Source organism: Leptopilina boulardi, unplaced genomic scaffold, assembly GCF_019393585.1.
Source record: "Leptopilina boulardi isolate dan_hultmark-lab unplaced genomic scaffold, ZJU_Lbou_2.1 LbouV2_368, whole genome shotgun sequence".
Classification (NCBI taxonomy): domain Eukaryota; kingdom Metazoa; phylum Arthropoda; class Insecta; order Hymenoptera; family Figitidae; genus Leptopilina; species Leptopilina boulardi.
In genome coordinates, this window is record NW_026137938.1 from 3,650,101 (window position 1) to 3,676,102 (window position 26,002).

The following is a 26,002-nucleotide window of genomic DNA, read 5'->3' on the forward strand; positions in this document are numbered from 1 at the left end:
ATTTCACAATAGATTTCTATATTAATATTTATTTCTCAATTTTAATAAAAAAAAGTGTCACTGAAATTCAATGAAAATTGATTTTATTTCTGTTAAAAAAAAAAAAGGAATTTTTAAAAAAAAACGAAGAATTAAGTGACTGACACTTATTTTTTATTTTCCCCTATACAATAAAAAAAAATTTATCGTCTACCTCCAACTCGTGGGGCACTCTTTTGCGTTACTTTCGCCGCTTTTTGTTTTGGCGCTGCCTTTGGCTTCACAGGAGCCGCGGCCTTTTTAGAGGCCTTCGTTGCTCTTTTCTGTTCCTTTGCGGCCCTGGAAAATAAAAAAAAAATTTCCATTAATTTTTTAATGTAAAAATTAAATTCTTAAATAATTTATAAGTTTATAGGTGTTTGAACCCGCAAAGCCAGACAGCGTGATTGCATTTTAGCCACAATTCTGGGTGAAGCAGTCCTGAAAATTAATCTAAGACATTCTGAAAACTAACAAGAAATTAAATTACTTGCCAGAGGAACAGATGTCTAATTCGAAAAGAAAATTTTCTTTTTTTTTTATTCAAATTTTAAATTAAAAATTATTTTTTTCTATATGAATAAACTTACTTAACAGCTTGTTCTCTTTGTGCTTTTCTAATTTCTGGCTTCATATTACGTTTAGCCAAAATATCAGTCAAAGAAGCGCCAACAATAGCTCGCTGGAATTTTTGAGTGCGACGTGTTCTTTTTTTTGTTTGCTCCTCTTCCTGGCCCTTCTTATGTTTACGTCTAAACAAAAATATTTTTTCCTTCACAAATGAAATTAATCAAAAAAAAAAACAAAAATTAGGGAAAATTAAAAACATAATTTATAGGCAATGACAGCTTGCGTTACATTTTGAGGTTATGTTCGAAATTTCGCAATGTTTACTTTCTTTTTATACATTAAAAAAATAATGAAATTAAATTTATTTTTTTTACCTGTATAAAACGGTCCATGTCACTTTTCTTGGATTTCTCTTCATAAGATGTGCGGATTCACATTTTGAGTTGAGGAAAGTGAATGACTGGAAAGAGAGGTTATGTATAAAAACAAAATTGTTTATAAGATTTTTGTTTAAAGAAAATGAAATCTCGAAAGAAAATTTTACTTTCTCTAAAATAAGCATTTTTTAAGAAAAAAGAAATTTTTTTTTATACATACCTTTCCATCAACTTTAACCATGGTTTTTCCATGGCCTGGATAAATTTTATATCCACTGTACGCACAAAGACCGATCCTGAAAATATTAAGATGAAATTAATTATCAATGCATTTAAATTGAATTTGTTTGACATTTTTAATAAAAATATCAACGATTTAAATGATATTTGTGGATTTTCCTCTTTGGATTAGCACAACAACTTACTTCATTTTTGATGGTTAAACGTGAAAAGAACAATGAAAACACACGCTTGATAGAAAAAAAAAATGGCCGACATAATCGATTTTCTTAACATCGACAGATGGAAGCACTGTGATTAGTCCAAATTGACGCGCGTATTTTTAAATATGTTTTTAAATTCCAAAAATTTTTTTTTTCCAAAAACAATTAAAAATTATTAATTAACAATTAATAATTATCAAAGCAGAAAATTGAATAGACAAAAATACAAAGTGATTGTTGTACTTTTTTGGTTTAAATTTCACATTATAATTAGAATTCCGGTAAAAAATATCCTAGTTGCTATGGTAACATTTTGATTCTCAGTGGCAAACAATAGTTTTGTGTTTTTTATTTGTCGTTTAAATGAATATTTTAACGCAGAGAAAATATTCTGCGATATTATTTTTTCAATATACTTTATTAATTTTTGATATTTCTATTAATTCTTTTGCCAGTTTTGCGAGACCTAGACCAGTTGATTTACTTGTTCTTTATGTGTGAGTGAACACTATATTTTTATTATAAATTAAATTATTTTAATTTTAATTTCTAATTATTTAATATAATTTTTTTTTATTTAATTACTAATTATTTTTTAGAATTCAGGATTTTTGTTTAATAGTTGCTTTAACTATTATGCTCGCTAGTTTTTTCTCCACATATATTTTTCAGGTAAATATTATTTTTTAATGAAATTTAATTAATTTATAACTTTTACTAGTGATGGATTTTTTTTTTCAATTAGGTTGGATTAATACAATTGCTCTATACGAAATTTCGCATGACACTTGTATTGTGTGTTATTTATGTAATTTTAAGTATAGGATTACATTCATGGCATATGACAATACATTGGCCAAATCCATTTAATCACTATTGGACAAATGGTTTTCATTGTTTATATTTTATTCAACGAGCCGGTAAATATTTATTTTTCTAATTTATAATATTTTCGAAAATTCGCTTTTTTAAATTATATTACAATTTTCTAGTTGCTGTTTTTTATTACTATTTTTACAAAAGATCTTCATTAAAAATTGGAGATCCAAAATTTTACGAAAGATCAACTTGGATGCAAAAACAAGGTCTTCCTTAGAAGAAATTTAAAATTTTCATACTTCCGTTATTTTTTTTTCTATTTTTAATATAAATTTTGTAGATTTATAAAAAATGAAAATAAAGTCGAATAATTTTTTCGATAAATGAAATTTTTCAAATTATTTTATATCATTTAAACACTTTAAAAGATTTTTTTTAATTTTATATTTTTATATAATAAAAAAAACAGAATGAAATATTAAATGAAAAAAAAAGCGAGAAAATTGATAAAATCTATTTATTGAAAAATGATGAAAATTTTAATATTATTCAAGCAACAAGAGCACTTGCTGTTGAACTTTCATATTTCCAACTTGGTGGCAAAACAGATTTTTGTTTATAATAACGTGCGAGTCTGTGAATTCGTGATTCAACAAGAATCAAACGAAATTTTGAATCTTTATCTTTGCGATTACGCTCTAAATGTTTTCTAATTGCCACAGCTTTTTTTATTAAATGATATAAATCTTCTGGAATTTCAGGAGCTAATCCCAAACCTTTGAGAATTCTGAGAATTTTATTTCCCGTACGAAAACGTGCTTGTGCAACACCATAAGAGTCACGCAAAATAACACCTGTAAAAAAAAAAAAAAATTAAAATTTGAAAAAAAAGAATTAAATTGTAATTTAAAAATTAATTTTCGAAAATTAAATAAAACTTACCAATTTGACTTGGTGTGTGGCCTTTTTTGGCCAATTTAAAAATTAAATCTCTCGTGTCTTCTGGAGTAAGTTTCAGCCAAGTTGCGATACTTCGTCTATAAGGCAAAGCTGATTGGGATATACCCTTTCTAAAAAAGCACGAAAAAATAATTATTATATATAATAATAATATATAACAATAATTATATAATTAGAATAAAAATTGTTTAAAATTAGCCATTATTTACAATTTAAAAAATTTAGGGTTAATTTCAACAGAAAAAATAAATATACGTATACGTCACTTTACATAACCTAAAAAATTGGGACTTTTTATAAACAACACATTTTTAACTAAATAAAACATTAACGAATGACTTTTAATAAAAAAACCAAAAAGACAATAACAATAAAAAAATGTAATAAAAGTTCATTATAAAAAATGAATAAAAAGTTGATTAAATATGTATAAAAACACATGGCACATGGCTTGATAACGCTCTTTTGGTAAAAAACATTCTCTTAATCAAGATAAGAGGCAATAAACAATTATTTCACTTTCACTATTAGCACAATATTCAAAATTTACATTTTAATTATTATTAACTCTTTCAAATCAATCAAATAATGAAAAAAATATGAAAAAATCAGTAATTAATTACCCAGGTGCGTGCATACGACCCATGGTTGACGATTGAAGTGAACTAAATGGCCGAGTGGCGCTAGTGTCGCGCCAGGGTTAAGAAGATAAAATTTTTTTTTTAATTTTCCAGGGTTGAGTAAATATAAACAAATAAACAATGTAGTGCGATTAAAAACCGGTTGAAAAATGTAAAATTATAATTAAAAGGATTAAAAGTCGTGTTTTAAAGTATTTTTTAACTCAAAAATGTTATTAAAATTGTGAATTATTTCATATATGTGTGTTAAATTTTATTCTTAAAAAAAATTTGCAATTTGGAGGTTAGAATTATAAACAAGTTTATATTAACAATAGAGAAAAATAATGTCTTTCTCCAAGCAATTATCTTTATTTTTAACTGATTTAAAAAATGGAAAACTCACTAATAAAAAGGTATGTTTTTTTTTTATTTTTGATTTTAAATTCAATGTGCTTTTCTTTAATGACGCAATTTGTTGTCAGCAAACGCCGGTTTTTAATATTGTAATTATTTATTTATATGACATTTTTTTATAAAACAAAATATATAATTTATAATATAAATATAAAATAAAAAAATAAAAATCGCATGTAAAAAACAAATTATTGTTTTTTTTTTTTAATACTTTCTAGATTGCTATAGACAATATATTGAGTTTATACGAAAATCCAGAAGTCATCAAAGAAATTAGTTTTAATACTGTCGAAGATATAGCTGACAGTGTAACATGGAATCAAATAATGAACATTGTTCAACAAATAATAATCGATGTACGTAATTAAAATCTAAATTATTAATGATTAAACAATTTGAAAATGTTTAATTTTAATTGAAACTACATTTTGTGATTTTAATTTTTTTTTTTTAATATTTCTTGAAATTTTTGAATATTTTAAAATTATTAAAAATTTTAGGAGGGTATGGGAAAAGCGGTTGGTAATAAAACAAAAATAAGTAATTTGGCGCAACAAACATTTGAAAATTCAAATATGATGTTGACAAAAATGGATTTTTCATCAATTGTTTCGGAAATATTGGATAAAGAAATATATACCTATTGTCATCATATTTATTTAAAAGCATTGCGAGTCAATATTCTTCCTGTTTATGCTTGTCGTATTCGTTTTTCATCGGAAAATTGGCAAAATTTATTACGTGTTTGTGTTAATCTTTATCCAAATCAAACATCATTCAGAGGCAAGGGTCTATTGTTGAAAACAATTTTATCCATTATTGAATACGGCTGTTTGGAATCTCATATGACATTAGTTTTGAAAAAATTTCTTCCAATTTTGGGTAAATTTTCCTTTTTTTTTTTGTCTCAATATAAAATAATTATTTTTACACTTAATTTTCAATTTTCATTTTTTTTTTTTGCAAAATTTCAGAAGAAATTTTCAGAAGCGCCAAATCTAATGAAACATTAGCAGCAACAACTTTTCAATTGGCAACAAAAGTATGTCGACAAATTGCAATTGACGGTCGTTTAGAATTATGTGATTTTGGCGAAAAAATCTTGCCAAATATTGTATTTCTCGAGGGACGAACAGAAAAATTTATTTTATTTCTTATTTTAATTGAAGCACACAATCCAAATGGTGTAACATTTATGAATCCAGTTTTTTACGCTCGAAATATAAAAGAATGGCAACATATTTTGGAAAATATGTTTTCAATGATTGTTAAAGAATCACGTGCTGAAATATTATCCTTGCCCTTCATTCATTTTGCATCAGCAGGTAAGAAAGAAAAAATGTATTATTTTTTTTGATAAATAATAAAAAAAAAAAAACCTTTTTTTCAGTTTTTCGACAAATTAACAAACTTCCAAAAAATGATCAATCAACAATTTTTAATTCTGAATACGATGGCGAATATGTTCATTCAACAAAAAAACGTCGTCTTAATGTAAAAAGTGGAATTCTCATCAATACAATAAATCAAAATGAAATAAAACTTGCTTGGCCAATGATACAAATTTTAGCCAATGTTCTTGAAAAATATCCCGATACATTTGATTCAAATGAATTCATTGAATTAATAGGTATTGTAAAAAAATTTTTTTCCAAATTATCCGAAAATCAATTTATTCTCAATAGCCTTTGTCAATTGACAATCGTTATGTTACCAATAAATGAGAAATTTATTGAAAAAATTGATTATATTGATGATAAAAATTTGGACAGTGAAATTTTATATTCACTATTACGTTGTATGCATTCAATTGAAAATGATCAATACAGTCATGAATTAATTCAATTATTAATTGAAAGAGGTAAAATTAAAAATTATGATATACTTATACGTGCATTTGTAACACGTGCAATGAAATGGTCAATTAATAGTGTACGAACATTATTTTTACTTTGTCGTTATACAACAATACCAGAAAAAATTTCATCTCAAACCGATGAAATTCTCTCAACTGAACCATTAAAACGACAACTATGCAAATGGGCTTTAAATATACCTTGGAAATTAAATTTCATTGAATTTCCATTAAATGAACTTAGTGAAATTCTCTCATATTTTCCATATTTACAATGGTGTAAGGATTCGAAATTAAATAAAAAATGTTCAATTCCAATACGTTATGAAACAAGTCTTCTCAATGATATCAAACAAATATCACTTTTTGATATAAATAATTGTCATATGTCACAATTTTTGGAAATTGATTTATTTGATGATTTAAAAATATCGCAGGATAAAATTGTTAAGGGCAAATTTTCACAATTATGGAAAAAAGATGATTTGGATTTTATTATTTCTGAACTTTGTAATTTTCTTCAAGATAATGTGAATTTTTCCACAATTGCCAATTGTGTGATTAAAAATATGATTGTTGGAAAAACAATTTCTGATATGAATTTCGAGGATAATTGTCTTTATGATAAAATTCATGATTCATTAATGGAAATTTTCAATTTTTTAGAAACAATTGACTTTTCAAAATATCGTTTAGCAGATGTGGAAATAATTTTAAATGCATTGAGTGCTTTTTTTGAAACTACATATAATAATAAAGTTAGTGAAATAATATTATCATGTATCAGTCAAAAATCATTGAGCAATATTTATTGTATTTTAACAATTGAACAATTTTCCATTCAAGAAGCATCAATGTTTCCATGTCCAAATATTAATGAGACAATTAGTGCTGATTTTCCCATTGAATTGCCATTAGTTGAACTTCCAAAGGAGACAATTCTCAAATTACGTGTAACAAGAACATTAAAAAATTATGCATCACTTACTGTTAATTCAAAAATGAATGAAATACAAGAGGAATTAATTAGAAGTCTTATTGGAAATAATATCACTGAAATGTCAACAAATATTGATATTAAAATTGCTACAATTATTTTAGAAATAATAACACGTGATATTATTATACAGGAAGATATTTTAGAATATCTTATTGAATATTTATTACTTTTATTTTCAACATTTTATCGTAATCCAAAAATTGTTCGTTATATTTTAAAAATATTACCAATATTCTATAAACAAGTGACGAAAATTGAATTATTCTCAGAGAAATTTCAATCGATTCTATTGGAAATTGATAGAAATATTAAAAAAGAAATGTATGGTACAATGGTGCATTGGGATTTTTTGAAATGTATGGGAAAAATGTTTGAAATTGATGTTACATTTAAAAGTTTATCGCAAGATATTTCAATGATTGAATTAATTCTTAATTATGTGGATAATCCATTTTTTATTGTACGCCTTGAAATGGCACGTTGTGTTTATAGAATTTTTTCATCATTTAAAATTGATATTACATTAAAAAGACAATTCTATGAGAAATTAATGACAATTATTAATCGAGATGAATTAGAAAAAAAAGATGAAAAACTTATAAGTACACTTTATATAATTGCAGCAATTTTAAGTGGTTGTAATAATTTTCAATATCAAATTCTCACAATATTATTACAATTTCATATTAAACAACAAGTGTCAATTGAAATGATAAGAAAAATTTTAAAAATTGGAAATTGTTCTTTTGAACAAAATCTTGATTTTCTTCTACTTGAATGGTGTTCAGAAAAATCAATTGATACATTTCCATGGTCAATTATTGAATCATCGCCATCATCATCATTTTCTGAACAAATGCATATTCCTATTATTAAACAAAATATTGTGGAAGTAATGAAAATTTGTGATAAATTCAATCTCAATTTCCAAGAAGAATATAAAAAATCGTTTCCTAAACTTTTTGCCTGGTTATTATTTTATATGGCAAAACAAGAAATGTGGTCAGAAAAAATGTTTGAAGAATTAAAAAATAATAGAGGAAATTTTAAAAATGTCAATTGTAAATTTGAAGAAATTGTTAATGAAACTTTGGAACAATTAATAGTGAATTTAATTCAATGTCTAGATGATGAGGAAGATTTTTTGAAACATTTTCATGTGAATATCACATTTCCCGCATCAATTCCAATGAGATTAAAAACAGTGGATTTAGAAAAATGTTTTCAATTTCTTGAAAATGAATTATTTAATGGAGATAATTTAATTTATTATTTAATAAATGAAAAGAGAAATATTTTACAAAAAATTCTCATGACATTGACTTGTAAAATTTATGAGACAAATGATAATAATAAATTAAAAGTATTTTATCAATATGTGTATTTTTGTACACTAATAATGAAAGAATTGAAGAAAACTTATTTCAATGATATGGCAATTTTTGTAATTCGCGATATTTCCTATACGCTGTTACATTTAATGAAAAATGAAAAACTTGTTGAATTTGCCTGTCAATATTTTCATGAATTTTTAATTGAAATTCTACCTGAAAGATCGAATGGTATTAAGGAATTTTTTGTCTTTATTGTACGAACATTAACACCACTTGCAATTAATGAAATATCAATTGCACTTGAAACATTACATTTTTTAATTGTTGAACAAAAACATGTGTTTAGTGATGTTATTAAAAAATTGAATTCATTTCCAAAAATCGAATGTTTTAGAGAAATTTATACTATTCATGAGAGTTTAAAAGTAAAATTAACATTGTCAAGTGAAATTGAAGATTTTTTGAATGTCACCGAGGAAATTAATTTACCAAGTAATGCCAGTAGTCTTTTATTGTTAAAAGGAAAACTCATAACAAAAAAGAAGGAATTAAATGATTTATATAAAAATTTGGAGAATTTACGTGGTTTTGCCGAGGATTCAGCTTCAAGTGTTGTTCATCAATTAATTTATCGTCTTGTAAAATTAACCGAATCATCAGATACAAACATTTCTCAAGAAGCAGTCAAATGCCTTGGTATTCTTGGTCCTGGCGATTTAACAACAATGATTTTACATCAAGAGAAAATTGAAATTAAAGAATCAACCGATAAAATTGAAACACTCACATATAAAATATTAATTTTTCTCTCAAATTATATAATTGATGAGGATATTGAATTGAGAAAATCAAGTACAATTGCACTTTACGCAGTTGTTAATTCATCATGGGGAAAAAAGCTTTTAAATCAAAAATATCTTGAGGAATTTGAAAATAATTTAAATAAAAAAGAAAGTCGACTTTCTATTGAAAGAATAAAACCATTTTTAATTAATGAAAAATTAATGAAAAATCGCATTGCAATTGAAAGGGGAAAATTTCGTAAATTATGTAATCCCAATAATTGTCTATGGAATAATCAATTGAATCAATCGTATTTCAATTGGATAAGTAAATTTAGTTGTTCAATTGCAGAGATATTTTGTAATTTTTATTTGGAAAATTTAATACCAATATTTCAAAATAGTTTACAATTTTGTGAGGAAATACTTTATCGTATTGTTAATATTATTATACGTGATGATACAACATTGGCGTATGATTTTTGTAATTGTATTAATAAATTTTTTCAATCCAATTCCAATAATTGTGTGGGACAAAAATTATGTAATCAAGATTCATTGAGATATATGTTGAATTTAGTGAATTTTCTACGTATTCAAGATGATTCAGTTCAATTGAAATTTGATTATTTACCAATTGCAAAAGCAGCACAATTTTGTTCGGCGTATTTCACATCAATTTTATATGTTGAATTGTGGTGTGAAAATTTTTTAAATGGAAAACGTAATATTGAAAATTCATTGTTAATTGATAGGATTTATAATAAAAATCAAATAGAGGGAAAAATTTGCAAGGATATAATACGTGAAGCGAGTATTAAAATTGGTGATCCAGATGCTGTTTTTGGTTGTGGTACAGATCATTTAAAAGATCGTAATGCAAGATTACAATATTTATCTGATCTTCAACAAATGGATCAAATGGTGATATTGGAGGATTCAAAATTAACGAATGGAAATGATTCTATTAATGGTGAGAATAATTTTTAATATTTGCAAAAAAAGAAATTTAGTATTAATTAAAAAAAAAATATTTCAGGTATGATGGATGTTTTAAAAAATTCTGGTTATCAATTTCTTTTGAGTCAATTTATAAAAAATACAGCAAAAAATACGTCGGAAATTGATGATTTTCAATATGAATGCGCATGGCGTCTTGGAAATTGGAATTTAATTAATTCGAATTCAGAAAATCAAGAAAATGATTTGAATAGGAATAAATTTTCTTACTATCATTACAAATGTTTAAAGTCTTTTCACGAAAATGATTCTTTGATATTAAATTCCTCTCTTGAATCCGCACGCTCAATTATCATTAAAGATTTACGAAACATCAGTTCTGGTAAGTTATTTTCTTTGATTTTATTGTCAAATTATAAAAAAATCTATTTTTTATTCATTTTTTTTCAGAAAGTTGTAAAGCAGTTTATCCGAGTTTATCAAAATTGCGAATGCTTCAAGAAATTGAGGAATTAAGTTCAACTGAAGCGGAAAATTATGAAAAAATCATCACCGATTGGAAATCACAGGATTATATTCGACACGGTGAATTTCAATACATTGAACCACTTCTTTGGCAACGAAGTGTTTTATGTAAAATTCAAGATTCTTTTAAAAATAATTCCATTTTAAAAGACTCGCTTATTGAATTTTATTTGGAAATTGCGGAAATTGCATCGAAACAAGGATTTCTCAAAGAAGCATCACGATCTTTAGGTAAATTTCTAAAATAAACAAAAAAAATGGAATTTTTTTTCTAAATTTTCTTTTTTAGGTACATTGGCAAAGGAAAATAAATTATCAATTGAAATTCGTAATCAATTACACTATCAAGAATCATTAATTGCCTGGTTAAATAAGGATGAAAGTTTAGCGCGTTCACTTTTACGACAATTGATAAATCAAACAAATAACAATCAACGTCTTCATGCGGAATTATTGCATATCTATGGTAACTGGATGACGGAAACACAATCGGTGAATCGTCAAAGAATTATAAAAAAATATTATCTTGAGTCAATAAAAACATTTATGAAAATTGATGAACCATCGTCACAAGATTTATGTAATTTAAATAATACACAAGCGGCATTGGCGCGTTTTGCCGATGTTCATTATCGACAATTAAAGAATTATATGCAGTCAAGTGAATTTGATAGTATGAGAAAAATTGCCGAATTATCATTGGATACAAATAGACACGATTTTGCAATACAAGATCGTGACGTGAGAATTGCAGTTGCAAAAAATAAAAAACAAACTGTTATCGATCAATTGTCACTCGAGGAAACTGAAAAGGAGAAGAATTATTATCTTACCCTTGCTTTAGAGTATATTTACTTTTCTTTAATTTCAAAAATAAAAATATTTCTAGTTTTGTTGAAATAATTTTTTTTTTTTTTGCAGATTTTACGTGAAAACGTTGCAACAAAGCGAGGAGCATAATTTTATTATTTTTCGTGTTGTTTCTTTATGGCTTGACAATATTGGACTAACGAAATTAAATGAAATTCTTGATGAATATTTACCGACAATTGCAACTTATAAATTTATACAAATGCTACCGCAATTGGCTGCTCATATGAGCGATGAGGATGATGATTTTTCAGTGAAAATTAATAATATTTTAGAAAGATGCGCACTTGATCATCCATTTCATGCATTACCTGTTTTATTGGCATTAAAACATTTATATGAAGATTTAAAATACACGACAAAAGGACAGAAACATAATAAAATTGAGGCAAGAGTTGTTGGTGCAATAAAATTATTGAAAAAACTTTCGAAATCAAATAAAATTAGTAATATCGTTAGTGAAATGGAACAATTGTCACTTGCTTTGGTACAATTGGCTTATTTTAAAATTGCCCTCGGAGCTCGTGAGTATTTTTTTTTTGATATATATTTAAATTTTGTTTTGAAATTTTTTTTATTAAAAAAATTTTATTTTTACAGAGAAATATAATATTCCTCGTAATCAAGATATTTTGAGAGTGAAAAATTTTGAAAATGCAATTGTACCAACTATTACATTGGATGTGAGAGCAAATAAAAATTACGATGATGTAATTGGTGTTAGTAAATATTTAAATACATTTGAAACTGTTGGCGGAATAAATGCGCCAAAGAAAATTATTTGTATTGGAACTGATGGAATTCAAAGAATACAATTGGTTAAAGTAAGGAAAAATTTAATTACATAATTTTAGTTATCAAATTTTGTATACGGGATAAATAAGTTGTTTTTTTTTCAGGGTCAAGATGATCTTAGACAGGATGCAGTAATGCAACAAGTATTTTCCGTTATGAATTTATTGCTGAAGACGAGAAAGGAAACGAAACAGAGAAAATTAGTTGTTAGAACTTACAAGGTTTTTTTTTCTCTCTCTTTGTTATATTTGTTTCTTTAATTTTTCGAATTATTTAATGGATCATTATATTTTTAGGTGGTACCATTAACACAAAGATCGGGTATTTTAGAATGGTGTGAAAATACAATGCCAATTCAGGAAATTTTACTCGGTAGAGGTAAAAATGGAGGAATTCATAAAAAATATTATCCGAATGATTATCCAATTGCAAAATGTCGTGAAATAATGGAAGTAAGTTTATAAAAAGTTTCAATTATTTTATCTTTTTATTGTACGATTTTTTTTTTTAATTTAAGGGTTCATCGAAACGATCGAATGATATTAGACTGAAGGCATATATGGAATGCTGTAAACACAGAACTCCATCTCTTCATCATTTTTTTACGGAAACTTATTTATCACCTGAGACTTGGTTCGAGAGAAGGCTTGCCTATACTCGAAGGTAAAAAAAAAAAGTCGAATAATTCGATATTTAAAATTTATATTTCATTTGCAAAAAAATTTCAGTGTCGCCGTCACGTCTATTGTTGGCTACATTCTTGGTATTGGTGATCGACATTTGTTAAATATTCTTCTTGATAAAATAACAGCGGAAGTGATTCACATTGATTTCGGTATGTTAATAATTTTTCAAAATTTTTTTACACTATATTTAATTATTTATTTAAAATATGTCTTTAATTATTTAATTGAAATTAAATTTTTAGGAATAGCATTCGAGCAAGGTAAAGTGTTACCAGTGCCGGAATTAATTCCATTTCGATTAACACGAGATATTGAAGTGGCAATGGGAATATCGGGTGTCGAGGGTGTAATGAGACGATGTTGTGAACAAACAATGAAAGTTCTTCGCGAACAAAAGGAAGTTATTGTAACTCTTCTTCAAGTTCTTCTTTATGATCCTCTATTCACATGGGCAATAACCCCATCATCAATGTGTCGAAGCACTAATTCTATTGCAATTCTCGATAGTGGTAATTATTTTAATAAATGTTTTTTTGAAAATTATTATTTAATTTATCAAAAAAATTTTTTTTTTTTTTTTAATTTTAGATTTGGAAATAAATAAAATTGCCAAGAGAGCATTGGTTCGAGTGCAACAAAAATTAACCGGCATGGAGGAAGCTCTTCCATCAAGTATCGAGGGACAAATTGAAAGACTTCTTCAACAGGCGAGAGATCCAGCATTATTAAGTCGATTATATTTTGGATGGCAAGCTTATCTGTGATTTCTAATGTTATAAACCAAAAAAAAAAAAAAACAAAAAAACAAATACTGAGATTGAGACAAATTTTTATGTTAAAATAATAATACTCGATTTTACATATATGTAAAAACAAAATGTTATTTAAGTTTCTGTATTGTAAAAAAAGTACCAGTTTTTCTAATGTTACTTCGAAAAAAAATCGTAATAAAGTATTTTTGTAATAATTTTCATAATCAATTTGAATTTTATTTAAAATTAAAATTTTTAGTCTTCATTTAGAATTAGAATACTTACTATTTGCTAGATTTTTATTTAAAATTTAAAAAATTGGCGCTATTTTTTAGTTACTAATATATTCACGCAGGGGAAATTTTCAGATCCTAACCTCTAAATTTTAATCTGTCATTCTGTCAAATTTTGTCTTAAAAACTGATTAAAAAGCACTATTTGTTTATTTAATATTATGATAAATTTTATAAATAATAAAATTCAATAAATTATTGTTTACTGTTATGAACACAAAGTTTGTTTTTATATTATAATAATTAATTATTGTTTTTTTAACACTAAAGGTCAGTATACTAATTTTGTTTTAGAAATTAAAAAACAAAATTATAAATTAAGATACAAAAAAATACACTTGTTTATTTATTAAGTTTTTTTTTACAATCGAAATTATTTTTTTCAATTTTTCTTTTCTATTTCAAATTAATAATTATAGAATAAATAATGTACGATTTACAAAAACTTGAGGATGAAGCAAGAGCAACAGCAACAAAACAAGTGGTTAATATGCTTCAACGTCCGGGACAATTGGAAAAAGTTGAACAATATAAAAGAAGAATAAGTCGTAAAAAAGCATCAGTTGAAACAATGTTAAAAACAGCAATGCAAAGTCAACTCGATGGTGTTCGCGTTGGTTTTGATCAATTACAAAGTTCATTGCAAAGTGTTTATTCAATTAAAGAAGAATTATTAACAATTGGCAAATCATTTGGCACTGCACCTGAATTATATGCAAAATTACAAGCTGTTCAAGATGAAAGTATGCGTCATTCACAATATGTAACAGCAAAAGAAAATTTAAAACATATTTTCACCGTTCCTGAAAGTGTAGAAAAAACAAAACAATGGATTAATGAGGGTAAACTATTACATGCTCATCAATCACTAATGGATTTGGAAAATTCCAGGTAATTTTTTTTTTTTCCGGATCATTTTATTTTATTTCACCTCTATAGTATCGTTGCGGTTTATTTTTAGAAAAATTTGATATTTTGTATTAATTACTTTGAATATTTACGTACAATTCATTTTTTGACAATTATTTTATGATTTTTTTTTTTTTATTTACGTTGAAATTTAGTTTTTAAGTTGAGTTGCATGGAAAATAGGTTAGTTTGACAACTTTGGAAATTTTAAAAAAAAGAACAGAAATAATTTAGTTATTAAATTTTTTTTCATTGATATTTGTTGAAAATAGTCTAATTTACCAATGTTAATTGATAATTGTGTAAAAAAAAAGCCAAAATACTACGTGAAAATTAATATTCAAACTTACCTGGTAAAATGTCAAAATTTGTCAAATTTTATTTATATTTTTCAAGAATGTTTATAAATATTTTAAAATTTATTACTACCTAATAGTAAGTACTTTCCATGTACTTTTACTTTTTATTTTTATAATATAGAAATATTAGAAAATTTTACCTTAAATTTTGAACTTTTCAGGATTTTATCTGATTTTAAACACTTATATCTTCGCAGACGATTAATGAAAATATCTCATTTTGATTTTAAAATTTAATTTAAATCTTCTTTATTCATCTTATCAAAATTTAGTGATCGAGAACGAGTTACTTTTTATTTTTATTCACTTTAAAAAATTCACCTTAAAATACGAATTCGAAGTAATAATAAGTAATAAATTTTTAAAATATTAATAAACTTTCTTGAAAAATATAAATAAAATTTGACAAATTTTTATATTTTACAGATAAGGTTGAATATTAATTTTCACATAGTATTTTGGCTTTTTTTTTTACATAATTATCAATTAACATTGGTAAATTAGATTATTTTCAACAAATATCAATGAAAAAAAAATTTACTAACTAAATTATTTCTGTCCTTTTTAATTAAAATTTCCAAAGCTGTCAAACTAATCTATTTTTCGTGCAACACAACTAAAATAAATTAAATTTCAACGTAAATAAAAAAAAAAATTTCATAAAATAATTGTCAAAAATTAATTGTACGTATATTCAAAGTAATTAATACAAAATATCAAATTTTTCTAAAAATAAACCGCAACGAGAAATAAAATGGAATTGATCCTTCCTTTATTTTCTATTATGGAAATTAAATTATTTTTTTTTTCTATTTCAGAGATGATTTACTCTATGAATTGCACAAATTGCCAAATCAATCAATGCCAGATACAGTTATGTTGAAGGCATATTTTGAAGATGTTGAAAAACTTTCACAATTAATGGAGAAACAAATTCGTTTAGTTTTGAGTCGTACATTAAATACAGTGAGAAAAGAGCCAACAGTTATTGTCACTGCATTGAGAATTGTTGAACGTGAGGAGAAAGCTGATCATTTTGCCATACAACGTCATCGTCAAAGTGGTTTTATGCCACCGGGACGACCAAAAAAATGGAAGGAAATGTCAATTAATACATTAGAAAAATCAGTGGCTAATCGAATTGAAGGCACACAAGTTGATGAACGTTCAGATAATAAAATGTGGCTTGTTCGTTATTTGGAATTAACACGACTTTTAATATTGGAAGATCTTCGTGTTGTTAAAACATTGTGTGGACCATGTTTTCCACCTTCATATGATATTGTTGATAAATTTGTAAAAATGTATCATACAAGTTTATCGCAACATTTAATGGATATTATTGCAAATGGACTTGAGGGTAATGAATATGTTTCATTACTCGCTTGGATAATGAATACATATACTGGAACGGAACTTATGAAACATTCGGAATTAAATATCGATACAAGTGATATTGGTCCTTTATTGAATAAAGAAATAATTGACGATTTACAGGAGAAATATTTGCGAAATATGTATCAAAATTATGAGGAATGGATGAAAAAAACATTGGAAACGGAAAAAGTTGATTGGTGGAGTGGTAGTTTGGAAAGTAGTACACAGGATACTTATTATCATACAGCAGCGCCGGTTATTATTTTTCAAATGATCGATCAAAATTTACAGGTAAGGGTTTCTTTTTTTTTTCTTTTTTTTTTTTGGAAACAATTTATGGAAAATTAATTTCTATTTCAGGTGACGAAAACAATAAGTTCTGATTTAACTGCTAAAGCATTGACTTTATGCATTGAACAAGTGACAAAATACGCGGATATTTATTCAAAGGCAATAATGGATTTTAAATTGAAACATTTTGAGGATCGTAGCCGTGTTCCTTATTTTACACATCATATGATTACAGTTGTTAATAATTGTTTACAATTTATTGAACTTGCACAACAAATGAAACAACTTTATTGGTTACCAAATGCAAGTGGCGAGATTGCACGTAAATTTGAGACACTATTGGAAAATTATCAACGTATTCGTAATGATGCTGCGGCAATTTTACTTGAGGAATCGTTTCTTGATTTGGAATTACATTTTCAGGATTTACTCACTCCTAAATGGTTATCGTCACCAATTCCCGTTGAAACAATTTGTGTGACACTGGAGGATTATTTTCAGGTTTTTACAAAAAAAAAAAAAAATATTGATAATTTTATTTTTTTTTTTTTTTTAATTGAAATTTTATATATTTGTTTTTTTTCAGGATTACAATCATTTAAGACCGAAGAATTTCGATTATGTTATAACTGAAGCACAAAAATTAATAGCCAAACGTTATATTTCGGCAATGTTACAAAGGAAAATATCGTTAAAAAATTATGATGAATGTTTAAATTGTACATCAAAAATAATGGCCGAAGCGGATAAATTAAAGAATTTTTTCTCACGAATTGCGCCAAAAGTGGGAAATTTTGATTCACCATTTGAAATTATTAAAAGATTAGCTGAAGTATTAAGATGTGAGGATTCGGAAATTTTATCATTAGATCTTCATTCATTGGTGGAAAAATATCCCGATATGAGTGAAGATCAATTGGTAAGATTATTAAGTCTTCGAGGTGATATACCAAAAGGTGAAGCAAGAGAAAAAGTATCTTATATTTTGGAGGCTTTACGTAATCGACGATTAATACAATCTAATCCTGATAGTATTTTTAAACAAATTATCCTACAGGATAGTTTTCTCAGTTGGAAAACGTAAAAAAAAATAGATATTTAAAAATGTTATTTTATTTTTAGAATAATAAATTATTTTTTATCAATTTACTGGAGTGTTTTTTTTGTCACTTTTTAAATTACGAAAAGAAAAAAGAGAAAAGCTTTTTAATAAATATTATAATTAAATTATTTTTTACATTATTTGGTTTTTAATTATGGAAAATTGATTTTAAATTTTCGCGCCACGATATTAGGGACGTGACGTCATTTCCGTTCACCAATATTTCAAATTTCAGAAACTTCCTTTTTTTTAAATAATTAATTAGTTTAATAATTTAAATTTTTTTAACTAATAATAATTCAATATATGAAAAAATTGCATCTTGTATAAATTTATCGAATTATTTTACTTTTTCTTTTACTTGTAATTTGTATAACATTGGCAAAAATTATAAATTATTTATTTATTTTATGGAAAAAGAAAATTTTCAGAATGTAAATTAGAAAGTATAGAAAACTCTTATAATTACGCGTATCTTGCGCGTTTCACAATTAATCGTGGAAATGGAATGTATTTTCCTTTTTCTTTTAATTAGTTCTCTTCAATCCCCACCACCATATTTTAAATTATAAAATAAAAGTTTACCTTTAGTGATGGCGGCGATGAGCAATAATGATGATGTCAAAAGTGCAAGAAGACATGGTTTAAAGCAAAGACGATGATGTCAGTCATTACAATAATACGCACCAGAAACGCACTTGTATCATACAAAAATAAAGTCTATTTGTGTTCAAATTATTTAATTAAATAGTTTACATTGTCAATTTTCTTTATTTATATTATATAATGTGAATAGTGCGGCAACGTCAAACACGCGTATAAATAATAAGCATCGGCTGACATAACCTCACTTTTTCGTAAAACGAATTAAATTCTTTTTTTTCCATATATAGCCTAGCTAACGTAAATTATTTATTTATTATAGACTGCCTAGCATTATTTTTAACAAAAAAAAAAAGTTTTCAGTGAATTTATATATATATATATATTGATAAAACAATGGCAAATACCGGAGTATTACCTTTTGTAAGAGGAGTAGATTTCAGTAGAAATGATTTTGGAGTAAGTAGCAAATTTTATTTTTTAATTATTAAGTGGAATTTTCTATGAAAATAGATTTATTTTTCATATTCTCATATTTTTTTTTGACGGAATTGTTAATATTAATTTAGGTCATTTGCTAATTATGCAAACAGCTGAGATTTATTTCTAATTTATTTGACAAAAAACTTTTCAATTATCACATTATATTTTATTTTAATTTTGAATTTTTTTAGGAACATTTTTATTTTAATTAGAATTTTGTGATAAATATATAATATTTTTATTTAAAAATTTTTAAATAAAATTTTAAATTGATATTTTTTTTTGGGTATTTACAGAAGGGGAAATTTCCAGAGTCTGTACGTGCGATGACTGGGATTCAATGGTTAAAATTAGATAATACCAATTTATCAGAAATCCCTGAGGAAATGGGAAAATTACTTAAATTGGTAATTAGTAGAAATTATTAGAAAAAAAAGAAATTTTTTAATTTTAAAATTTATTATTTTTTGTTGATTTTAATGTCATTTTAAATTTATTAGTTTTTAAAGACGAATTAAAAAAAAAATGTTTAATGTTAATGAATGTAAATATTGTTTAGAAAAAAAAAAAAAATGTTTCTACTTTTACAGGAACATCTTTCTTTAGTAAGAAATAAATTGGAACGTTTGTACGGTGAATTAACTGAATTAAATTGTCTAAGGACATTAAATATAAGGCACAATAATGTCAAATCGAGTGGAATACCAAGTGAATTATTTCATTTAGAGGAACTCACAACGTTAGACATAAGTCATAATAATTTACGAGAAGTACCCGAAGGTTTAGAACGAGCTCGTTCTTTACTTAATTTAAATCTAAGTCACAATCAGTAAGCGATTATTTTTTTTTTTTAATTATAAATAAGTAATTTAGTAGAGTATTAAAATAATTATTTTATTTAAATGCAAGAAATCAATTTTTATTATTTCAGCATCGAAGTTATTCCTAATACATTATTTATTCATTTAACGGATTTATTGTTTTTGGATTTGAGTAATAATCAATTGGAAACTCTGCCACCTCAAACGAGACGTCTTGCAAATTTACAAACATTAAATTTAAACAATAATCCTTTGGGTCATTTTCAATTAAGGTACTCTTTTTTTTTTGTCTACAATTAATGATTTTATTTTTTTTTTCCACTGAAATATTTGAGATTTTTTATATTTATATTTCTTTATAGGAAAATCAAAATATTTAAATAGGTTTTTAATTTTTTTTTTCTTTTTTTTAGGCAACTACCATCGTTGATGAACTTGACAGTATTGCAAATGAGAGACACACAACGCACACTTAACAATATTCCATCGAATATGGAAAGTTTAACGAATTTACAAGAGCTTGATCTTTCACAAAATGCATTGCCACGTGTGCCTGATGCACTTTATTCACTGCCAAATTTACGTAGATTAAATATGAGCGATAATGAAATTACTGAACTTTCAACAGCAATTGGTAAAATTAATTCAATTTCAGTTTAATTAATTTCTTTTTTTTTTGTTTTAATTTAAAAATTTTGATTACATTTTTCTTTTGAATTTTCAGAAATGTGGCAAAAATTAGAAACATTGAATCTTTGTCGAAACAAATTGACTGCATTGCCAATTTCATTGTGTAAAGTATTATCACTGAGACGATTATATTTAAATGACAATGAATTAGATTTTAAAGGAATTCCATCTGGAATTGGAAAATTATCAGCATTACAAGTATTTTCCGCGGCTAATAATCATTTGGAAATGATTCCAGAAGGTTTATGCAGGTAATAATTTTAAATTTAATTATTTAAAATTAATTTATTTATCGAATTTATGTGATTTAAATTATTTTATTTTTTTTTTTAGATGCGGATCATTGAAACAATTGATATTGACCTCGAATAGACTGATTACTGTACCAGACGCAATACATTTATTGACGGATTTAGATTGTTTAGATTTAAGGGACAATCCAAATTTAATAATGCCACCGAAACCAACTGAAATTCAAAAAGGCGCTGGCATTGAATTTTATAACATTGATTTTTCCCTACAACATCAACTTCGTCTTGCAGGAGCAAATATTCCAGCGCCAGCTCAAACAGCAAGTAAGTTAGCAGAAAAAATTTTTTCATTTTATTTTTATTCATTAATTATTTCAAAATTTAACAATAAATATTTATTTTAAAAAAAATGTAGACAGTAGTAAGGATCCAATTGCCCGAAAAATGAGACTAAGACGAAGACGAGATCAAGAGGAAGCTGATCAGGATCAGGCAAAAATCTTGAAGGTTTGTATAAAAATTTCGAAAATTTAATTGGAGAAAAATAAAAATAATTTTCGACATTATCATTTTAGGGAATGAAAGATATAGCGAAGGAAAAAAATAAAGACAAAGGCTGGGAGGATGTAAAAGCTGAATCTCTAAAGTGAGTATATTTTATTTTTTTTTCTAATTAAAATTTTTTTTTTCTAAATTTCAAGGAATATATATTTTTTTTTTACAGGCCAAAAAGATGGGACGAGGCTTTAGAGAAACCGCCATTAGATTATTCGGAATTTTTTGACGAAGGTGCAGGACATATTCCGGGATTACAAATATGGGAAATTGAAAATTTCTTACCAAATCAAATTGAAGAAGTTGCACATGGCAAATTTTACGAAGGCGATTGTTATATTATTTTAAAGACAAGTATCGATGACAGTGGTTCATTGATATGGGCAATTTATTTTTGGATTGGAGAAAAAGCAACGGTAAAATTTAAATTTATATTTTATGCTTACTAAAATTATTTTTCGAATTTAATATACAATACCTATATAAATAATATTAAATATTTGTTTTAATTAAATTTCTTTTTTCTTTTGCAAATAAAAAAAAACAGTTGGATAAACGTGCTTGTGCTGCAATTCATGCGGTAAATTTGCGAAATTATCTTGGCGCTCAATGTCGTACAATTCGAGAAGAACAAGGCGATGAATCTGATGAATTTCTTTTACTTTTTGACTCAGAAATTACGTACATCGAAGGTGGACGTACCTCGTCTGGATTTTATACTGTTGAAGATACTGTAAGTTATTCTTTTTTATATTACGAAAAAAAGAAAATCCCAACAATTGATAATTAAAAATTATTTGATAAATTATTTTCAATTCTGTAAAATTTAATTATTTCTAAAAATTTCAACTACCAAAGTTCAATTATTTTTAATTAATTTTAATATTTTTTTTAAAATCCGAGACCTATAATAATATTTTTACAGCCGGTAGTGAGACGATTGTATCGTGTACACGCGGCAGGCGCTTCAATTCATATGGAACCAGTTCCAGTTTATTTGGAATCACTTGATCCTGGTTATGTATTTGTTCTTGATATTGGAATTAAAATATTCATTTGGTATGGAAAATCAGCGAAAAATACATTAAAATCAAAAGCAAGACTGATGGCGGAGAAAATTAATAAAAATGAAAGAAAAGGAAAATCTGATATTATAACAGAAACAATGGGAACGGAGAGTGATGATTTTTGGAATTGTTTAATAAATGATAAGGAAATAAACGAACGTCCTACCACTCCCTGTGTATGTATTCAATTTAAAAATTAGATTTATTTTTTTGTTATAATATTTAAAAATTATTTTTCTTTTTCAAATTAGGAACATGTTGATCCTGATTTTATGCCGGTTATTCCACGATTGTATCAAGTTCAACTTGGAATGGGATATTTAGAATTGCCACAGGTCGAAGTACCACATGGAAAATTGACAAATACATTGTTGAATAATCGAAATGTTTATATTCTTGATTGTTATCTCGATGTTTATGTTTGGTATGTGTATTATAATATTATTTTAGAGAGAGAAAAAAATTTTAATTAATTCATTTTTAAATTACTAATTTTTGAAAAGAGAGTATTTTATAATTTCTTTTTTGTTTTTAAAATTGTTTTAAATTCAATTTTTTAAGGTTTGGAAAAAAATCAACAAGATTGGTTCGCGCAGCTGCTGTTAAATTATCTCAGGAATTATTTAACATGATTGAACGTCCCGATTATGCAATGGTTACCCGCCTTCAAGAAGGAACCGAATCACAGGTGATTTTTTTATAATTTATAATATTGCAAATATTTTTTTTTTATATTATAAATTATTAATATTGATTTCTTTCTCTAAAGATATTTAAATGCAAATTTGCTGGATGGGACGAAGTAATTGCTGTTGATTTTACAAGAACTGCTGAATCTGTTGCTAAAACTGGTGCCGATCTTACAAAATGGGCGAAACAACAAGATACAAAGGTAAATTGAAAATTTTATTAATTGGCGTTCTATTAAGAAAAATAATGAAAAATAAATAATTTTTTTATTTATAGGCTGATCTTGCGGCATTATTTATGCCTCGTCAGCCATCAATGTCATCAGCTGAAGCCCAACAATTAATGGCAGAATGGAATGATGATTTAGAAGCAATGGAAGCACTCGTTTTAGAGGGGAAAAAATTCGTTCGTTTACCTGAGGATGAGCTGGGACATTTTTATAGTGCCGATTGTTATGTCTTCCTTTGTCGTTATTGGGTGGTAAGCTTTTTTGTTTTCATTTATTTTAAATGAATTTTTAAAAAAAATTTAATTTAAATAGTAATTATTTAAATTATTTACTTATTATTTTGTAAAATGTGAATTATTTTTGTAAGCCCCTTGACGTGATGGAAAATGAAGATGGGGATGATCAATGTGAAGATGATTTTCAATGTATGGTATATTTTTGGCAAGGAAGAGATGCTGGTAACATGGGTTGGTTAACATTTACATTTAGTTTATTGAAAAAATTTAAATCACTATTTGGAGAAAAATTAGAAGTTGTACGAACACATCAACAACAGGAGAATCTTAAATTTATGGCACATTTTAAAAAGAAATTCATTATACATCAGGGTAAACGTAAACAAAAAATTCCGAATAAAGTTGAATTTTATCATTTAAGAAGTAATGGCAGTACATTGTGTACGAGACTCATTCAAGTTCCGCCCGATGCTTCGCTTTTAAATTCTGCATTTTGGTAAGATATTTTTTTTTTTAGAAATTGTTTCTTTTTTTAAATTATATAAATTAATAATTAATGTTTATTTATTTTTAGTTACATTTTGAATGTACCATTTAATAATGACGATGAAACGGGAATCGTTTACGTGTGGATTGGATCGAAGGCTGATGTTGAAGAAAGTAGATTAATTGAAACCATCGCCGAGGAAATGTTCAATAATGTAAATTGTTTTTTTAAAAACTTTTTTAATTCTAAATATATAAATTTTAATATTTCTTTATTCATTTCACAAAGTATTTTATTATTCTAATGAAATTTTTGTCAATTTTAAATTGAAAATTAGAATCTTTCATAATTTAGTTTTAATTGTTGAAAAAAAATTTTTTTTTTAGCCTTGGATCAGTTTACAAGTATTGAATGAAGGAGAGGAGCCAGATAATTTTTTTTGGGTTGGTTTAGGTGGGAAAAAACAATACGAAACTGATGCTGAATACATGCAATATACTAGACTATTTAGATGTTCGAATGAAAAAGGATATTTCACTATCAGTGAAAAATGTACCGATTTCTGTCAGGTAAATTTAATTAAATTAAAAAATGCAAAATTTAGGAAAAATGTATTTAAAGATTTTTGTTAATTTAAAAAAAACGGATTTAATTTTTTAAATTATATTCACAGGATGATTTGGCAGATGATGATATTATGATTCTCGATAATGGAGAACAAGTTTTTCTCTGGCTAGGAACACGTTGTTCAGAGGTGGAAATAAAATTGGCCTACAAATCAGCTCAGGTGAAATTAAAACAAAAAAAAAATTTTTTTTAATTAAAAAATTAAATTAAAAACTAAAATTGTTAATTTTAAAATTACAGGTTTACATTCAACATTTGCGAGTAAAACAACCAGAGAAGCCGCGAAAATTGTTTCTTTCTGCGAAAGGAAAAGAATCTCGTCGTTTTACAAAATGTTTTCACGGTTGGGGACAACATAAGCGGGCACCGGAATAATTTATTTATTTATTTTCATTCTTTTTTTTTTTTAACAATATATCAATTAGAGCGTTCTAATTGTTCTAATATTTAAAGACTAACATTTTTTAACGAATAATTATTATGGAGGACTTTTTTTTTAAACTAGTGAATTTGCTCTGTGAGCAGAATCTAAAAAAAAAAATGGTCGAGTTTAAAAAAAAACATAAAAATGGGTTTTTTCTTTTGTATTATAAAAAAAAGTGCCAATTTTTTTTTTCATTAAAAATCGCAAATAGAATGAATGAATGTAATTTGCGATCGTGTGTATTATAAAATATTTGTATATAATTGTAGAATATTGAGTGGATTTTTTTTTTGCTAAATAAATATCTTAATTGCAATTTTTTAATTATTTTCTTCAATGTTTTTTTCTCCTTATAAACAAAATATTATTGATAAATAAATTAATATTATTTATTTAATAATATAAATATTATTTTGAAAATTAAATTATTTTAACTAAAAAAAAAAATTATTTCTAGAAGTGGATGAAATAATAACAAGATTTATTTTAAATTATTATTTATGTACAATAACAATTTGACGAAAATACACTGGTTATGATAAATATATATATTATATATTTATCACAAAAGAATTGAAATAAAATCACATCCCTTTTATCACACTCCAGTAAAGAAACAAAATTTGCACTTACAACATATAATTATCTAACATTGACAAGAAAAAAAAAGCAGTATAAAAGCATAAATAAACAAGCAATTGACAATTGTATATAAAAATAACTTT

General features: G+C 25.6%; 6 protein-coding genes across 6 annotated transcripts; 4 read left to right on the plus strand and 2 right to left on the minus strand.

The window, feature by feature from the left end:
- Window positions 1–131: 131 nt before the first annotated feature.
- On the minus strand, window positions 132–1,517 carry LOC127287134 (60S ribosomal protein L24). The gene is made up of 5 exons (XM_051313911.1): window positions 1,391–1,517; window positions 1,186–1,261; window positions 963–1,048; window positions 609–770; window positions 132–318 (listed from the first exon to the last, which is right to left on the minus strand). The coding sequence occupies exons 1-5, from the start codon at window positions 1,393–1,395 to the stop codon at window positions 183–185; spliced, it is 465 nt and encodes a 154-aa protein (XP_051169868.1). The 5' UTR covers window positions 1,396–1,517; the 3' UTR covers window positions 132–182.
- Window positions 1,518–1,643: 126 nt separating this feature from the next.
- On the plus strand, window positions 1,644–2,587 carry LOC127287133 (transmembrane protein 138). Its single transcript, XM_051313910.1, has 4 exons — window positions 1,644–1,905; window positions 2,008–2,080; window positions 2,154–2,328; window positions 2,401–2,587. Exons 1-4 carry the CDS (start codon window positions 1,772–1,774, stop codon window positions 2,502–2,504), a joined length of 486 nt encoding a protein of 161 aa, XP_051169867.1. The 5' UTR covers window positions 1,644–1,771; the 3' UTR covers window positions 2,505–2,587.
- Window positions 2,588–2,729: 142 nt separating this feature from the next.
- LOC127287135 (40S ribosomal protein S13-like) lies at window positions 2,730–3,887 on the minus strand. Its single transcript, XM_051313912.1, has 3 exons — window positions 3,811–3,887; window positions 3,170–3,297; window positions 2,730–3,081 (listed from the first exon to the last, which is right to left on the minus strand). The coding sequence occupies exons 1-3, from the start codon at window positions 3,831–3,833 to the stop codon at window positions 2,777–2,779; spliced, it is 456 nt and encodes a 151-aa protein (XP_051169869.1). The 5' UTR covers window positions 3,834–3,887; the 3' UTR covers window positions 2,730–2,776.
- A 38-nt stretch (window positions 3,888–3,925) lies between these two features.
- LOC127287137 (serine-protein kinase ATM-like) lies at window positions 3,926–13,840 on the plus strand. Its single transcript, XM_051313913.1, has 16 exons — window positions 3,926–4,223; window positions 4,443–4,580; window positions 4,725–5,106; window positions 5,199–5,549; window positions 5,615–10,168; window positions 10,235–10,537; window positions 10,606–10,911; window positions 10,970–11,525; window positions 11,602–12,074; window positions 12,151–12,374; window positions 12,450–12,566; window positions 12,642–12,797; window positions 12,863–13,008; window positions 13,074–13,180; window positions 13,274–13,540; window positions 13,620–13,840. The coding sequence occupies exons 1-16, from the start codon at window positions 4,155–4,157 to the stop codon at window positions 13,793–13,795; spliced, it is 8,325 nt and encodes a 2,774-aa protein (XP_051169870.1). The 5' UTR covers window positions 3,926–4,154; the 3' UTR covers window positions 13,796–13,840.
- Window positions 13,841–14,152: 312 nt separating this feature from the next.
- On the plus strand, window positions 14,153–18,161 carry LOC127287138 (exocyst complex component 3). The gene is made up of 5 exons (XM_051313914.1): window positions 14,153–14,346; window positions 14,496–14,967; window positions 16,163–17,012; window positions 17,082–17,513; window positions 17,599–18,161. The coding sequence occupies exons 2-5, from the start codon at window positions 14,504–14,506 to the stop codon at window positions 18,094–18,096; spliced, it is 2,244 nt and encodes a 747-aa protein (XP_051169871.1). The 5' UTR covers window positions 14,153–14,346; window positions 14,496–14,503; the 3' UTR covers window positions 18,097–18,161.
- Window positions 18,162–18,650: 489 nt separating this feature from the next.
- On the plus strand, window positions 18,651–25,601 carry LOC127287139 (protein flightless-1). The gene is made up of 21 exons (XM_051313915.1): window positions 18,651–19,176; window positions 19,497–19,607; window positions 19,791–20,029; window positions 20,132–20,293; window positions 20,435–20,655; window positions 20,746–20,962; window positions 21,045–21,286; window positions 21,378–21,469; window positions 21,538–21,608; window positions 21,687–21,933; window positions 22,065–22,250; window positions 22,443–22,760; window positions 22,836–23,008; window positions 23,146–23,272; window positions 23,354–23,476; window positions 23,551–23,754; window positions 23,871–24,235; window positions 24,314–24,440; window positions 24,613–24,795; window positions 24,900–25,013; window positions 25,094–25,601. Exons 1-21 carry the CDS (start codon window positions 19,114–19,116, stop codon window positions 25,226–25,228), a joined length of 3,720 nt encoding a protein of 1,239 aa, XP_051169872.1. The 5' UTR covers window positions 18,651–19,113; the 3' UTR covers window positions 25,229–25,601.
- The last annotated feature ends 401 nt before the right edge of the window (window positions 25,602–26,002 follow it).

Excerpts from the sequence above, each read along its gene's own strand:
- LOC127287134 (XM_051313911.1), bottom strand. Across the intron at positions 771-962 it reads ACATGGACCGTTTTATACAG|ACGTAAACATAAGAAGGGCC; the intron begins GTAAAAAAAATA and ends ATTTTTGTTTAG. Across the intron at positions 319-608 it reads CAAAGAGAACAAGCTGTTAA|GGCCGCAAAGGAACAGAAAA; the intron begins GTAAGTTTATTC and ends TTTATTTTCCAG.
- LOC127287133 (XM_051313910.1), top strand. The coding sequence starts at position 1,772 with ATGAATATTTTAACGCAGAGAAAATATTCTGCGATATTATTTTTTCAA. Across the intron at positions 1,906-2,007 it reads GATTTACTTGTTCTTTATGT|AATTCAGGATTTTTGTTTAA; the intron begins GTGAGTGAACAC and ends ATTATTTTTTAG. Across the intron at positions 2,329-2,400 it reads ATATTTTATTCAACGAGCCG|TTGCTGTTTTTTATTACTAT; the intron begins GTAAATATTTAT and ends ACAATTTTCTAG.
- LOC127287135 (XM_051313912.1), bottom strand. The coding sequence starts at position 3,833 with ATGGGTCGTATGCACGCACCTGG. Across the intron at positions 3,298-3,810 it reads GGTCGTATGCACGCACCTGG|AAAGGGTATATCCCAATCAG; the intron begins GTAATTAATTAC and ends GTGCTTTTTTAG. Across the intron at positions 3,082-3,169 it reads CCACACACCAAGTCAAATTG|GTGTTATTTTGCGTGACTCT; the intron begins GTAAGTTTTATT and ends TTTTTTTTACAG.
- LOC127287137 (XM_051313913.1), top strand. The coding sequence starts at position 4,155 with ATGTCTTTCTCCAAGCAATTATCTTTATTTTTAACTGATTTAAAAAAT. Across the intron at positions 12,075-12,150 it reads TAAAATTGCCCTCGGAGCTC|AGAAATATAATATTCCTCGT; the intron begins GTGAGTATTTTT and ends TTATTTTTACAG. Across the intron at positions 12,375-12,449 it reads AAAGAATACAATTGGTTAAA|GGTCAAGATGATCTTAGACA; the intron begins GTAAGGAAAAAT and ends TTTTTTTTTCAG.
- LOC127287138 (XM_051313914.1), top strand. The coding sequence starts at position 14,504 with ATGTACGATTTACAAAAACTTGAGGATGAAGCAAGAGCAACAGCAACA. Across the intron at positions 14,968-16,162 it reads ATGGATTTGGAAAATTCCAG|AGATGATTTACTCTATGAAT; the intron begins GTAATTTTTTTT and ends TTTCTATTTCAG. Across the intron at positions 17,013-17,081 it reads TGATCGATCAAAATTTACAG|GTGACGAAAACAATAAGTTC; the intron begins GTAAGGGTTTCT and ends TTTCTATTTCAG.
- LOC127287139 (XM_051313915.1), top strand. The coding sequence starts at position 19,114 with ATGGCAAATACCGGAGTATTACCTTTTGTAAGAGGAGTAGATTTCAGT. Across the intron at positions 20,656-20,745 it reads TGAACTTTCAACAGCAATTG|AAATGTGGCAAAAATTAGAA; the intron begins GTAAAATTAATT and ends TTGAATTTTCAG. Across the intron at positions 22,761-22,835 it reads AACGTCCTACCACTCCCTGT|GAACATGTTGATCCTGATTT; the intron begins GTATGTATTCAA and ends TTTTCAAATTAG.